The following is a 15,105-nucleotide window of genomic DNA, read 5'->3' as shown; positions in this document are numbered from 1 at the left end:
ATGACAAGAAACTGCATTTCTATCTTAGTTAACAATTTTGCTGAGGATGCACAAGCCAGCACAAACTTATTTTTATCGTTAAACTAAGGACTTGTCTACACAGGGAAGTAAGTGCAAAGTAAGCTAGGGTTTGAATTTAAAGCACACTAGCTATTGCCTACCAGCTACCCATGTGTACACTTATTGTGCATTGAATGCCTGTGGGTAATTTAGCCTAATGAACTTCCAGAGTGTAGGAAGCTACTGTGCACAAAAACATTTTTAGTGTGCAGTAAGAGTGTCTACTGGGGCAGTTAGTTCAGAATAGCTAGTGTGCACCAGCTGCTGTGGACTTTTTCCCATGTAGACAAGCCCTTGGCATACATTGAAAATACACGGGATATCGACGCAGCAAAGGTGTTGATATTAATCACTTTGCCAAACTGCATTTTAAGGATTAATTTGTAAGACATTGTACGAATGTGTAATAAAGGGAGCAATGTAAATATATGCCAGTGTATTGCTCAATACTCCACTTGGAAAAAACCAGAAGTTTAATTTGGCCCCAGTTAGAAACTAAAAGACTCTATGAAATGCTGACCGGTAAAAGCAAGCTCTGCCTTTATTGGTACACTACTGCAGTAAACAGTTGTATTATAATTTTTCATGAACTATTTACTGACTTTTGCATGTATTGATATTCGATTTCAAAACTGGAACTGAAACAGTATATGCCCAACAGAGAAATGCCATCCAGTTGAATCACCTTGCTCAGCTAATTACAGTACATAATGAAAATAACTTTGTGTTGGTCATCCTTAACATTATGTGCCTCTTCCTCCCTCCAACCATAGATGGAATATATTCATCCAGAATGGTTAATGAAGTTCACCTCATTGTCCTTCAAATTCTCTTCTGTGATGCATATAAAAAAATTGACAGTGGTTAGGCAGCTGGTTGACTGTGACTGCTGCTTATTATACTGACCTGTGTTGTCTCATTTTTACCTTGAACTTTCCTCTCTAGTGCATCTGCCTGTGGTCTCTCATCTTATGGTTAAGCTGTAAGCTCTTCAGGGCTGGGACTGTGTCTGTGTTTATATGGGGCCTGGAACAGTAGGTCTCGGATCTATGGCTGGAGCCAATCGGTGCTACTGTAATACAAATAATAACAGAACTGTGGGATGTTAAGACAAGACTTATACCTGATCATAGATAAATTTGAGATATATCTCCACATTGAAAAAACATTGTCAAATTACTGTTTCAAACACACAGCTATGACGGTAGTTCTCTGCACAGTTGTTTCTGGAGAATGTGGTGTACAGCAGGGATATTAGAAACTAAGCTCCTAAGATTGCATATATTAATTTTAAATCTTTTGAAGAACATGTTCCATTATGTTACTATAAGAGCTATTTAGATGACTAATTTATTAATGTTACTTTCCTCTATAGCCACAAGTTTAGACTAGTGCTATGTATTTCAACTTCTTGATAAATATATGCTTTTATTTAAAATGACTGAGCAGCTTTGAGGAATGGAAATGTTTTGAGTTTTCCATCCCCAGAAGCTCTTGATACAATCTGCTGCTTAAACAGATTCTTTATAGTCTTTGTAACTCAGGGGACTGATTTAAGCAAGAATATTAAAGAAAGATGAATGTACAGAAGTTGGATTTTGCGCTAGCCCATTGCAAATATAACAGTAGTTTTACTTTCTGACTACTCTCCAAACATGGTCTTTGTTGTGGTTCTGGTAACATTGCATAGCTATGAGCAGTACTTGTGGACTGAGATATAGAAGTACAAGTGTCACTCTAGCCACTTTTATATTAGCAGATGTGCCAGATAATTTAGGCCTGCTCATACAATCACCTGAAGGAGAGGTGTGCTGTTGCAGAAGCAAATCCTTAACCCTTAGGAAACTGGCCAGTTCCCATGGGGTTGCAATGTGAGCAATAGGTAATTTGAAGGGCTTTAGGGCACCATAATACAGATGAGGCTAGGTCTGTTTCTGCTGGAAGGAGGGGCTAGCTGAGGCCTCCTGCCTGAAGGGAGTCACACTCTTCCTTCCCCTCCCCTTCTTGGGGATACTCCCTCTCCTCAGCCAACCTTCTCTATGAGATGCCTTTCCTTCCACCAATGTAGCAGGGGAAAGGTAGCACTGGTCTGCAGCAGTGAGCGAGGTGGGGGCTGGACGTTTCCTTACACGGAATCTGGATCAGCTCTGGGAGGAAAAACAGGATGGTTGCTGAGAGCAGGTAGGTGCTGTTTGGGGGTGAGAGAATGAGTACTGTTCTAGTGGTCGTGACAGGGATAGAAAGATAAGGAACTCCTAATTTTTTATGAGGGAAGGCTGAAATGGGGTGATGTGCCTAAGACAAGTATCTAGCACCTCAGTTTACTTATTCTTAAGGGTGCTGAGTGGGGACAGCAGCTTTTCGTGGCTTGGGTAAACAGAGATCATTACAACTTCCCCTCTCCGGGTGGTGCAGTGAGAGCTTCCCCTCCCCTGTCTACTGTAATCTGCTTAAGAGTAGTTACTATTTCTTTCAACACTTGGCTGAGAGAGATCATTGCTCATAGTTGCTTGAAATTGATATTTCTGAATTCTGATTTGTGCATTAGTACAGTGATGGTGTTTTCTTTCTGCATTTTGTTTTAAAGGAATAGTAATTTGAAAGGATGTAGAATGAAGATCTTTAATTTTGTCCTTCCACTTAAAAGTCCTTCCCTATTGCTAGTCTAAACTCACTGTACCAACTTTAGTAACCACTTTTCAGCTGCAATTTTCTACATTGCAACTGAAGCACGATAAAAGGGAAAATAGAAAATTATTACAAAAAACATGACTTTCTAAAAAGGTGGTCACATGACTGTTAAATAATGCTGACCTCCTCTAGTGGAAAAGTCATAAATATACTCGCTGCAGGTTTCTGTTCTGATAAGCCAGGTCCAAGAGTGAGTAATTAGGCAGAAATGTATGGGATATCTAGGGAAGAATATTTTTGGGAAGCAAAGTCTTCAGTTCCCAAAGTCCAGGACACACACTCTCAATTGGAGGATTGGGCCAAAAGAAATCTGATGAGGTTCAATAAGGATAAGTGCAGAGTCCTGCACTTAGGACGGAAGAACCCAATGCACAGCTACAGACTAGGGACCGAATGGCTAGGCAGCAGTTCAGCGGAAAAGGACCTAGAGGTAACAGTGGACGAGAAGCTGGATATGAGTCAACAGTGTGCCCTTGTTGCCAAGAAGGCCAATGGCATTTTGGGATGTATAAGTAGGGGCATAGCAAGCAGATCGAGGGACGTGATCGTTCCCCTCTATTCGACATTGGTGAGGCCTCATCTGGAGTACTGTGTCCAGTTTTGGGCCCCACACTACAAGAAGGATGTGGATAAATTGGAGAGAGTCCAGCGAAGGGCAACAAAAATGATTAGGGGTCTGGAACACATGAGTTATGAGGAGAGGCTGAGGGAGCTGGGATTGTTTAGCCTGCAGAAGAGAAGAATGAGGGGGGATTTGATAGCTGCTTTCAACTACCTGAAAGGGGGTTCCAAAGAGGATGGCTCTAGACTGTTCTCAATGGTAGCAGATGACAGAACGAGGAGTAATGGTCTCAAGTTGCAGTGGGGGAGGTTTAGATTGGATATTAGGAAAAACTTTTTCACTAAGAGGGTGGTGAAACACTGGAATGCGTTACCTAGGGAGGTGGTAGAATCTCCTTCCTTAGAGGTTTTTAAGGTCAGGCTTGACAAAGCCCTGGCTGGGATGATTTAACTGGGAATTGGTCCTGCTTCGAGCAGGGGGTTGGACTAGATGACCTTCTGGGGTCCCTTCCAACCCTGATATTCTATGAATGTAGTTCTGCAACTCAAAGGTAAGCAGAAAGAAAAAGAGTACTTGTGGCACCTTAGAGACTAACCAATTTATTTGAGCATAAGCTTTCGTGAGCTACAGCTCACTTCATCGGATGCATACTGTGGAAAATAGACGATATTTTATACACACAAACCATAAAAAAATGGGTGATTATCACTACAAAAGGTTTTCTCTCCCACCACCCCACTCTCCTGCTGGTAATAGCTTATGTAAAGTGATCACTCTCCTTACTCACTCTAAGGTGCCACAAGTACTCCTTTTCTTTTTGCAAATACAGACTAACACGGCTGTTACTCTGAAAGGTAAGCAGAACGCTAGCCACTTCATAAGAAAGTGAGTGCAAACAATGATACAAATTAAAATGTGTGTTTATTTCCACACTCAGCTTTTTGTAAGATGGCTGCTACTCCTTAATAGAGTCCCCAAAGCCATTGGGAAATACATACAAAGTAAACTGTTGTAAAACACTTAGGGCCCAATCCTGCAATTGTTCTGAACATACAGCTCCCACTTCTAGGAGGTATGCATACAGAAGGATATCTTCAAAGGAATAATTGAGTGGTCTAAATGTCAGATGCTTTAGAATAGATTCTTTGCATCCATAGGTTTAAATGCTGGCTGGATTGAATTTTCAAAGGTAGATAAAAGCAGCACTATGCCAAGTATGTATATACACACTAGATAGTGTGACTTCACTGGTACTATTAACACATGTAATGTTACTTGTGTGCCTAAATGGTTACAAGATCAGAGCCACAGTTTGTAGCTCATTAGCCAAACCTATTCACTAGTTGTACAGTACTAAATATTTTCAGGAGACTTTTTCCATTCATATTACAAAAGCTTTCAGTGATGGTCAGTCAGCGTTCTTGCATCGCTTCCACTTAATAAAACATTGTACGTAATGTGTGTTGCACTTGCAATGATCTATGGCCAAACCCAGCCTCCACAGTCATTAACAAACTGCCTCTGTACAGCTTTAGAAATAGAACTCTGTACCTTTAGTATCAAATGGGAGAACCAGCTTCCCTAAAGGAGCAACCAAAGGAAATAATGCCGCAGCCTTAACGTTCTGTCAAGTGCACAACAGGTGTAATACTACACACTGTTAGCTACTGTATGAGGGGATATCATCAGTGCTCCACATTAACTTCTGGAAAATATGGGCACAATGCAATACATTTACAGTGTCTTAACCAGAGTTTAGGCACATAAAGCAGTTCAGTGTAACCTCCGCTTAGAAAAGAGGCATTGTAAAAGAAACTGAAGCTGTTCCTTTCTAATGCAACTTTAAGCTTTTGCTGTCTGCCGAGCTTTGAGAGAGAGAACATGATACAAAGGAAGAATTCTGCTGCCACAACAGCGCGAAGAGGCTGAAAATCAGCTCTAGTTAATAAGTATAGAAACTCGAAGTAAGCTGCAATAAACTAATTTAAGAGGTATGCATGCTTTTTCAGAGTGCAGTTCTCCTTCCACTTTAAACATGTTTTACACCTCAGTATTTCATCCAAGTGTGGTTAGCAGTTGGCCAGAGCAGCAGTTCTCTGCTATATATTATCCATTTTCCTTTTATTGTCCCTGGGATACCCTCATAAGTTGAAGCTGGTAGCTCATTCAGATTATGCAAAACGTTCTTGGAACTCTAGTAAATCTTAATAAACCAAACCTACTGTTTATTACACCCAGCTGAGCACTGCCATATTAAACATGGGTGATGAGTATAAAGAGGGCTTGGTAAAGCCCCATGGAGGGGCTAATGACATTTCCATTCATTGGAGATTTGAAATTTGACTAGAATTTTTTTTCATTTTAGACCATGGCTCTTTTATTCCTACTGGCCCCTGCTTCTCTATTATCTTGACACTGATCTGATTCTTAAACACAATAGAAAAACGTTTATCAGTTCCTACTGTTCTTGGTTTGGCCCCCAATGTGGGGGGGACGGGACCTATGCCTTCACAAAATAGGTAAAACCAAAAGCTTGTTCTACTCAGCATTTTAACATTTCTTACATTGTTTCAATAGGACCTCCACTTATACCATGATTTTGATGCAATGTTATAAATGCAAGAGCATCATATGTACGTCAACTATTGTGTTAAGAACACAGGACTGGGAGCCAGCAGATCTGGGTTCTGTTTCCAGCTTTGACACTGGCCCTCTCTGAACCCTGGTCTACACCAGGAACTTATATCAACAGAGCTCTCTCTCTCAGGGGTGTGAAAAGAGACATATCTATGCCAGCCTAACCCCCTGCGTATGCAGCGCATCGGCAGAGAATTCTTCCATGGACCTAGCTACCACCTCTCTGGGAGGCGGATAACCTATGCCAAAAGGAGAAATCCTCCTATCAGCATAGGTAGTGTCTACGCTGAAGCGCTGCAGTTGTGCCACTCTAGCGGTTTAAATGTAGGCATATCCTGAGACCTTGATCAAGTCACTTAATCCCCTCAGACTGAGTAGCTTAATTAGCTAATGTCTAAAGCATATTCAGAGAAACAGACAAAAATCAAAAAAGCACAAAATAGCCTTCTTCTAAAATGTCTGGTTAATACTTGCAAATCATGACACCGTAATTGAGTTGAAAGTTTGCAATCCAAAACTGTATTTAACACAGCTGAAAAATACCTTGTACCCTAAGTCTGGGTTTGATGTATCAGCAAATTTGAGAGATTTTAACCTTTAGAAGCTACAGGCTCTAGGTCATCAGTCCTCCCTCTCTCAAGGCATAGCACAAGCCCCAGACAGTGATCTATCCTTTCCCCACAAGGAAGCTTGACCCTACTCAACCAAATTCTAATATAGAATATTTTATACTGTTATCACACCTTCCATCAGAGAATCTCAAAGCACTTTACAAACATTAATGAATTAACCATTACAATCCCCTTGTCAGATAAACAAGTACTATCCCCATTTGTGTCTCAGTTTCCCAATCTGTAACAGAGACAGGAAGTGATTTTACCTAGTGCCACATGGCAACCTGGATTTCCTGACTTGGAAGTCTGTGCTTCGGCCACTATGTCATCCTTCCTCTCCTTCAGCCCAGCACAAACTTTGTGGACATGGGCTACAGAGTCCAGCCTCACCAGCTGCCCCTCACTATTCACAATCACTTTACTGACTCAAGTCCAATAGGTTTGCATGCAGTCTCTAGACACAGAAGTTCAGATATAGGGGGGGTGACATCCTAGCTCCACTGAAATCAGTGAGGCCAGGACATTAACTTTTCTTTTAAATATGCATTTTGTAATTGTGTGTGTTGATTTAAAACATCAGTTTGAAAAAACATTGGCAATAGCAACAGTTATTCTGTGTAGAAGTGGCGCTACTAACCCCAATACCCATGTACTCTGTGTAAACTGATGTAGTCTTCCCAAGTATGCAGGCAGCCTGAACATGAAATTTGAATTCTCATTTATGTCAGTGGGGTGTTAGCTCTGAAAACTACTGATAATTTAAATGTCAGCAGCTAACTACTTCACTGCTGATCAAATGAGCAGAACAATTCAGCGAATGTGCTGATTCCAGAATCCCAAAACTGCCTCCTTTTGCGTATCTAGATTTTAAAAGCCCCAACACGCAAAATCCTCCAGCTTCCCATTACTTCTATGATACAATTATACATTGGTCAGTACAGTCTGTAGTGCAGTCTGTGCATGGACAAACAAAATAAATTGAATATCAAAACAACACGAGTTACTGTAGTGATTGTATTCATTTTTATATTTAATGCAATAAAACATTAATTCAGTTTTAAATGTAAATATAGCTACTGCAGAATCTCCAGTCTGCGGTACCACAAAACCCATGGAGCTTGCTGCACTATTAAGGTCCAGAGCACAAAGGATCTTGACCTCATTTATGAAATGGCTATTGTAACTCCATGGTGATTGGAATGGGCTTTCCAGAAAGGCAATTTATCAATGGAGGCAATGCTTTTGGTAACTGATCTGATTACCAGTTTGGCACTTACACTATTTAAGCCTCTGTTCAGATGAGATCTTCAGCATTTCCCCTGACACTTCCCAGAGATTACAAGATACATGCGAACAAATCTATGGCAACTGTTTTTCATTTGGAAGTTTACTAATTTAAAGTATTCTGGGCCCTTGATTCCAATGGGCTTTGGATCAGATCCTGACAGAACAGCAGTAGATATGTTTTATCTAAATAAATTTTCGAGAGAGGGAATTCACTTTACATGAAAGGAACATGGTTTTATTGCTAAAAATCAAAAGACAGTTATCCAGATTTCATGATTGAAATTTTAATTCCAGTGATTGAATGGAGATACAGTTATTAGGCCTTCTAAAGACTTTAAAAATGTGGCATAAAACACTTAAAAATAAAGACTTTTAAAAAGAGAATATTCTGTGTTACTTTTAGACTCCTAGGGTTCCCCTGCAGTAGAGAGAAACTCTGGGGAAGAGTGATGCAGGTATGCAAAGGGGAAAATCAGCTAACTGGGACATTTACCATCACCATAGACCCATCTAAGTTGCATGTCAGAAAAGGGGAAGAGCAGGGTAATGGCCTCTTTGTGTGCCATGCCCTCCCTTTCCCGTTACATGGAATGAAACCCGGGTAAAAACAATATTAGTCAATGCTCAAAACAGCCTTATAACATCCCCTTACTTTCAACTGAGAGTGAAGTGTGAGCTCCTGCTTTCCTAACTGGGTGTGTGCTTTGAGGCAAGTATTCCCCGTGGCCTCTCATCCTAAATTGGACTCATTGGTCATTACACAGAATTGTCCTCAAACAGAAGAGGGAATGCTGCAGCTCCCCAGCACCCTCCCCTCTTTTCTGGGAGTTATTACTCTTCCCTGTCTTCATATAAGAGAGGAAAATATAGTCCATCATATCTTTTTCTTTGCTCTACGAATCAATGAGTTGTAAAATAGTTTAAAAACCTGATTCTCTCATTTTAAAAAGCTTTGGAAGTGGATATCCATCATCATAATGGCACAAAGTTTTTTAAGAAATCCTTTCCCTAGGGTCCAGCATAGGGAGTCGTTTTAGAAACAGTATGGTCAATTAACACTGGGTCCTCCACATAAACTGATCCTGTATCATGACAAAAATTTGAGACCTCCTCTTCTCAAGTATTAATGCTGATGCTAAAAATAAAGAGAAAACAAATTATGTATTTGTAATATGGAAATGCTCATGGTAGTAAAAGCAAATGATACTTGAATTTTTACTCCAGTGAAATATTAGGTAGAAAGAAGATATGAGTACTTGATATCTTGCAACAGAAAATTCTGTAGAATACAGCTAGCATCTATTTCTTGTTATCCACAAGGCAGAGCAAATTTAGTTTACATCTGCTGGCAATAATCAAAATACTTAAAATAAAATCTTACTCCAAAACAGTTAGCAATACAGTTACTTGAATGGTTAGAGTGTTCTAAATTTAAAATAGCAAAACCTATAGAGCAATTTTCAAATTTGGCTGTAGTGCTGAATAAAGTAATTGTGGGATCTGAACTTTATTCATTTCTGAATGTAACACTCTCTAACTGTAAAAGTACGGCCACCAAGAAAGTAAAACAAACAACCTGCTGAACATTTTTTGGCACTGAATGAAAATTTACATTCTGTTTTAAACAGCATGAAGAACTCACACTGAATTTTACCTATATTAGCTTTAGAGGATTTCCTTAGCATAATAAAGTACAAGACTTACGCTAGGAAGTAATAAAGTAGGTTTTGTGTAACTTCTTGTAGAGTTTTCAAGGAATAGTTTTATTTAATCCCCATTAAATAAGAAAAAAAGTGCATTCATGTGCACCTGTCTGTGTGTATGCGTGCGTACACTTAAAGACCAAACTCTGTGTATGTGATTTTGCAAGCAACTAGATTTTAATCATCCAAATTGTTTAGATTTGCATTTTAAATTATAATTTAACTCCCTGTAAAGCCCAGAACCAACTTTGGGAGATAAAAGCCCAAGTATTTTCAGCATGACCATATAAAAATGTCATTTAATAAGATTTAGAATCCTCTCTTCACCTGCTTATATATCCAAAAAGTATCAAACAACTAAGAGAACAAAGAAATCATAGCCATTAAAATTATATCCATCTTTTAAAATCCCAGTTATCTCACAGTAACTGCCCACTTAGGAGTTTGCTATCCTAGAAAATGATAAAAATACAGGAGATCTCCACCAAAAATGACCACCATTTTCAGAATACAACAATTCGGAACCATTTTATTATTGAGAAAACACTTTTTGTATTCTTACAGTACCTCATTTAACAACACCAAAAGTATTTAGAGTCACAATATTAATAGGCTTTGAGTGTGGAAAATAAAGCTTCCAAAATCGACATGAAGGACAACTGCATATCTACTTAGGGCCTCTAAATGTTGTCTAAAAGAGGAGCGATTTCAATTGTTTCCCCTAGTGGGAAGCTATGTTACCGTTATTTATTTGTTTGTCTTTTCCTTAAAAAAAAAGCTAAATTGAGTTTAAAAAAACCTGAGCCATAATTTAAATTTGGTGATTCAAACTCTGCCTGAAAACAATACGCAGCTGTTTCTATGGCTCAGAGGTTTATTAGTTTGTTTTGGGGTTTTAGTACTTGGTTGTCACAGTACTTTCATTTATAGATCTACTTCTCATCTAGTTGTAAGGGAGATATACTAGCATTCCAGCTCACCCACACCCCAACCAGATCACACTAATGCCTTGATCTTGCAAACACTGGCATATGTGCTTAACTTTAAGCACATCATAGTTCCTGAAGTCAATGGGACTATTTACGTGCTTAAAGTTAAGCATATGCACTAGTGTTTCAGGATTGGGGCCTTAAACCTTTGGGAATTAGCTTCTCATCACAGTACTTTTTGGATTACATAGCACTTGCAAAGCTGGTGATACAATTCTTCCAGAGAAATACATAAAAATGAAATTAGTGGTTTCTAATTAGCAGAATGGATAATAAAAATGCTTTTTAATAAACTGTAGAGATACATTTAACCAACATTTCCTTAATAACTAAAACTGAAAAGCAACTGTTGCAAATATGCTCGTAGCTCCACCACCAACGTATAACTGATCCATGTGTAATATACTTTTGGGATGTTGTTATTAAGAACGCTGTAAGAAGCATAAGAATGAGAGGAGAGATTTTAGAGTAGTAAAGCAGAACTCTTAGGAAAAAGTACTTGGCATACTTTTCTCGAGACTTATTGGTTCTGTACATTGCACCAACCTGGAAATTTGACATAGTATTATCCTCACAAAGCAAGTTCTGAAATTCTAAACGGAAGAGTTACCTTTTTCATTATTTCATCTCGCGTAGTAAACTGTGGTGCACCTTCAACTTCAATCCCCTCAGCCATTTCTGTTACCTTGTCTAAAAGGTCTTTGCTGTAACTATAATAAAGATAAATGCCTGTGAAAAATTACCAATTACCAATTACATTAAGAAACTGCAGTGCACTGTATTATAAAACTAACCCTCAAATGTCTCAGTATGGCAAGGACGTCTGTTCAGATCAGTTATAAAGCTGATTGAAACGTGCATCTCTCAAGCTGTGTGGATCGATCAAAATTTAAATACATATAGTTTTTGTGCACAGGTGCACATACTAGTTCTGCAGCAGCACAGTGTTGAAACCAAAGTTATACAACTTAATAACATAACCTCTTGCACACTTACACAGACACAGCAATGCTGGTCATGGTTTTTAGACCAAAAGTTTTCCCTGCAGTTTTAGCTCAAGATATAACTCAAGCATTGCCTCTAACCAAACTCCTGTCCACACACTCAAGTCTCCAGCTCACGTTAAGGAGTGCTTTCAACTTGTGGATGCATACTGAAGCTTGGATCCTACTAACACGGGAGCTCATAATGCAGTGCTGACTCAGCTGTGTGCTAATCCAGTCACTCCGTGCTGCAATGTGTTGTTTTGCAATGTGATGCTCTCACTGGAGCTAGACTAACCCGAGAGACATTAACTCAATTTAACACTACAAGGTCCACTAAAAAAACCTGTAGAGTTTTTTTTTCTTGGAGGTAACTAATGCGCATGAGCGATTCCGAGGTAAACACACACTGAAGGCACAAGGTGCTTTAGTTCTACAGCAAGATAAACTCTCCCTCGCCTGGGGCTGATCTCAGCAAGTTTGCCTTGATGTGGTAAAACTGAAGTGCCTTCGTGCTGTCTTCAGTGTGCGTTTCCCTGGGGGTTGCTCACACACGTTAGTTACCCCCCCGCCGCCCCCAGGTAAACCCGCCCACCCCTTCTGGGCAGCGAAGGGGTGCTCGGAGATGTTCAGACCCAGGAGGCGCGTTGATGGCTGGAGAAGGGAGTGTGCAGGGGTCTCTCCTTGTCCTTCCCCTACAGGGAAGGAGAATGGAGGAGGCAGGATGGAGCAGCTAACCTCTCCCAAGGACTCTCCACCTGAGCCCGGGAGTGGGTTCAGGGGGGTGTTTCTGCCAGCAGGGAGAGCTGGTTGCCCTTGGAAGCGGGGAGCGGAACCTGCCTCCAGCTCTCTACCGGTTCGGGATGGGTCACTCTCACTAGCCCTGCACCTGCGGCCGGGGCGGGGTTAGCGGCCCGCACCTGCAGCCCAGGAAGAGGTGGTTGGCCCACACCATGGAGAGCGAGAGCAGGTGGTCGATGCGGCCGGCGGGCCAGGGCGCTTCCCCCGCCCAGTCCGGGGGCAGGTTCCGCAGGATGAACTCGCGGCGGGCCTGCCAGTGCCTCTCGTTCTCCGAGTAGGAGCGGAACCGCTCGGGAACCTCGGCCTCTTCCACCTCCCCCACCATCCCGGCTACCACTGGCCCACAATGCAGCGCGCGCCGGAAGCGGCTACCACCGACCTCCGGAAGCGTCAGGCTAGAGCGGCCCCCGAGCAATTCCGCTCTGACTTGCGCACTCGACTGCGCTGGAAGACCTCGGCGCGGGTGGCTGATTTGCTGCGACCGCCTCTGAGCAGCATCTCCCCGCCCCCCCCGCTCACGAGCCCCGTTGCTGAGAGGCCCCCTTGAGCTGGGGGTGGGGTTACCCAGAGGCCAGGGCTAGGTTACTCCAGACGCTATACCCGGGCCCTCACCCCCGGGCCTGGCTTCCCCCAGCGCGGGCCGGAGCCCTGCGTCTCAGCAGCCCCTGAGCCGGGGGAGCCAGGTCCGCTAGTGGAAACTGGCAGGTCGGTGGCCGCTGCCCAGGCAGTGCCAGGAGCCGGGGGAGCGGGAAGGCCCGGCCCGGGCCCCCCGCGTGGAGTCAGGCGCCGGGCTGGGGCCTACGCAATCACTGGGCAGTCCGCTTCCCTGCTGGGGGCTCGGCAGTGAAACCAAAGAGCCCGACCCTGCTCTCCCGTCCTCTGGTTTGACACCTGTAACTTCACTAAAGTCAGGGCAGGACTCCTGGTTTACGCGAGTGTGAAAGAATCAGGCCCAAAGATGGTCAGATTTCAGGGCGGAAATAGATTAATAATCAGATGCCTTCAGGAATCCTGCTAGAGCTTGCATTAAAAGCTAATTACCCCTTCAGGAGTCACCCCTCAGGTCAAGTTTGCAGGTCACACACAATTATTTAAGGGAGGGATAGCTTAGTGGTTTGAGCATTGGCCTGCTAAACGCAGGGTTGTGAGTTCAACCCTTGAGGGGGCTGTTTAGGGATGTGGGCCAAAAATTGGGGATTGGTCCTGCTTTGAGCAGGGGGCTGGACTTGATTGCTCTCCTGAGGTCCCTTCCAACCCTGATATTCTATGAAATCAGTGGTTCTCAACCACTTTACCATTGTGGGCCACGTATGCAGTTCTCTATGTGTTATGTGGGTCATATCCACACACTATACATATATATTCACACACTACCTATTGGCCCTGAGGATGTCACATGGACTGCAGCCGTGGGCTACTAGCGGCAGGCTAAGAACCACTGCTTCAAACTCAAAAATACTGTGAAGAATGTCAAGGCCCTAATAAAGCTAGGAGATTAGATGACATGGTGGCATATGAAATTCACTGGGGGCAAGTGCCTGGTGTGATGTATGTTGGGTGTTTCAATTTGAACTATTTATACATATTGCTGGGTTCTGCATTAATTACTCAAGAAAGAAGCCTGTGTGTCACCATGCTTAGCTCGTTAAAATGTTAAGTAGCGATCAAAAAGGGATGGATAATTATGGAAAATATTCTAACGACAATGTAAATTGATGGTGTGCTCTCATCTTGAGTGTTGTGTACGGTTCTAGACTCTTCATTTTAAAAAAATACATAGAAGTGGTCTAGAGAAGGGCAATACAAATTATTAGAGGTTTGAAAAGTCTTTCAAAGGAGAAGCAATGGAAAAGGACTATTCAGTTAAGAGAGCAGATTAATGGGAGGTGACATGATAGTCTATAGAGGTATATAAAACAATGAATGGTATAGAGAAAGTAAACTGTGTGTTTTTAATTTACCCTCTTATAATACAAGATCAAGGGGACGTCCACTGAAATTAAAAGGCAAACAATTGTAAACAATAAAAAAAATTACAGTAAATAGAGATGCCTTAAAATAGTCTATAGAAAGAAGACTCTTGTCTGGTCTTCTTTAAAGTAATACTGATGCTGGATTCTTTTTGCATTTACAAAAAATGAATGTAGCGAGTCAGAATGTAATAAACCACAATGGAATTTTGCTAGTATTAAGAGAAGTTAGTAATCAAGATAGACTTTGATTTTATATCTTCTCTGGGATATTGGTTCATTAATAATAAAGAAGTTCATAATACCTTTCCTTTCCATAGACTTCCATATAAAAGTCTGAAATCAGTTTAAAACATTATTAAATTAATCCTCCCAGTATTCCTGTAATGTAAGTAAGTGGTGGTAGGCCTATTTTACAGATGGGGAAGCTGAGTTTGAAGGGCTTGTTCAAGATCAGAGAGGAAGTCTGTAGTGGATCTGTGAATGCAAATCCAAATCTGTAAATATCTCCTGCCTCTCAATCTTGGGCTTTGACCGTAAAATCATCTTTCCTCCCAGATTCAGTTCAGAATTTAGTCATAGGAAGAAGTATCAGATATTGAACCACCAACACTCTTGCTCTTGGTTCCCTAGAAATCTTTCATCCGAATGCCGACCTGACCAAAACTTAAGTCCTGATGCTGCAGACACAAACGTGCTTAACTTTACTACTGTGAGCAGTCCCACTATTATTTCTCACAGTCCCCACTGGGACTACTAGTAAAGGTAAACATGTGCATAAGTATTTGCAAGATCAAGGCCTTAGGCA

The 15,105-nt window shown here is 41.6% G+C and overlaps 1 protein-coding gene across 2 annotated transcripts; it reads right to left on the bottom strand.

Annotated features, from left to right (window-relative positions):
• Positions 1-583: 583 nt before the first annotated feature.
• On the bottom strand, positions 584-12,698 carry CDKN2AIPNL (CDKN2A interacting protein N-terminal like). Of its 2 annotated transcripts, none has more exons than XM_073355555.1 (3): positions 12,447-12,698; positions 11,154-11,253; positions 584-1,132 (listed from the first exon to the last, which is right to left on the bottom strand). In XM_073355555.1, exons 1-3 carry the CDS (start codon positions 12,650-12,652, stop codon positions 1,130-1,132), a joined length of 309 nt encoding a protein of 102 aa, XP_073211656.1. In that variant the 5' UTR covers positions 12,653-12,698; the 3' UTR covers positions 584-1,129. The 2 variants fall into 2 exon arrangements, with proteins under 2 accessions (XP_073211656.1, XP_073211654.1); XM_073355553.1 differs by lacking the exon at positions 584-1,132 and adding an exon at positions 8,120-8,986 and having other exon boundaries at positions 12,447-12,695.
• Positions 12,699-15,105: the final 2,407 nt, after the last annotated feature.

Source organism: Lepidochelys kempii, chromosome 8 (genome assembly GCF_965140265.1).
Source record: "Lepidochelys kempii isolate rLepKem1 chromosome 8, rLepKem1.hap2, whole genome shotgun sequence".
Classification (NCBI taxonomy): Eukaryota; Metazoa; Chordata; order Testudines; family Cheloniidae; genus Lepidochelys; species Lepidochelys kempii.
This window is presented reverse-complemented; position numbering and strand designations above follow the sequence as displayed.

Excerpts from the sequence above, each read along its gene's own strand:
- CDKN2AIPNL (XM_073355553.1), bottom strand. The coding sequence starts at position 12,652 with ATGGTGGGGGAGGTGGAAGAGGCCGAGGTTCCCGAGCGGTTCCGCTCC. Across the intron at positions 11,254-12,446 it reads CACCTCTTCCTGGGCTGCAG|TTACAGCAAAGACCTTTTAG; the intron begins GTGCGGGCCGCT and ends TCTTTATTATAG.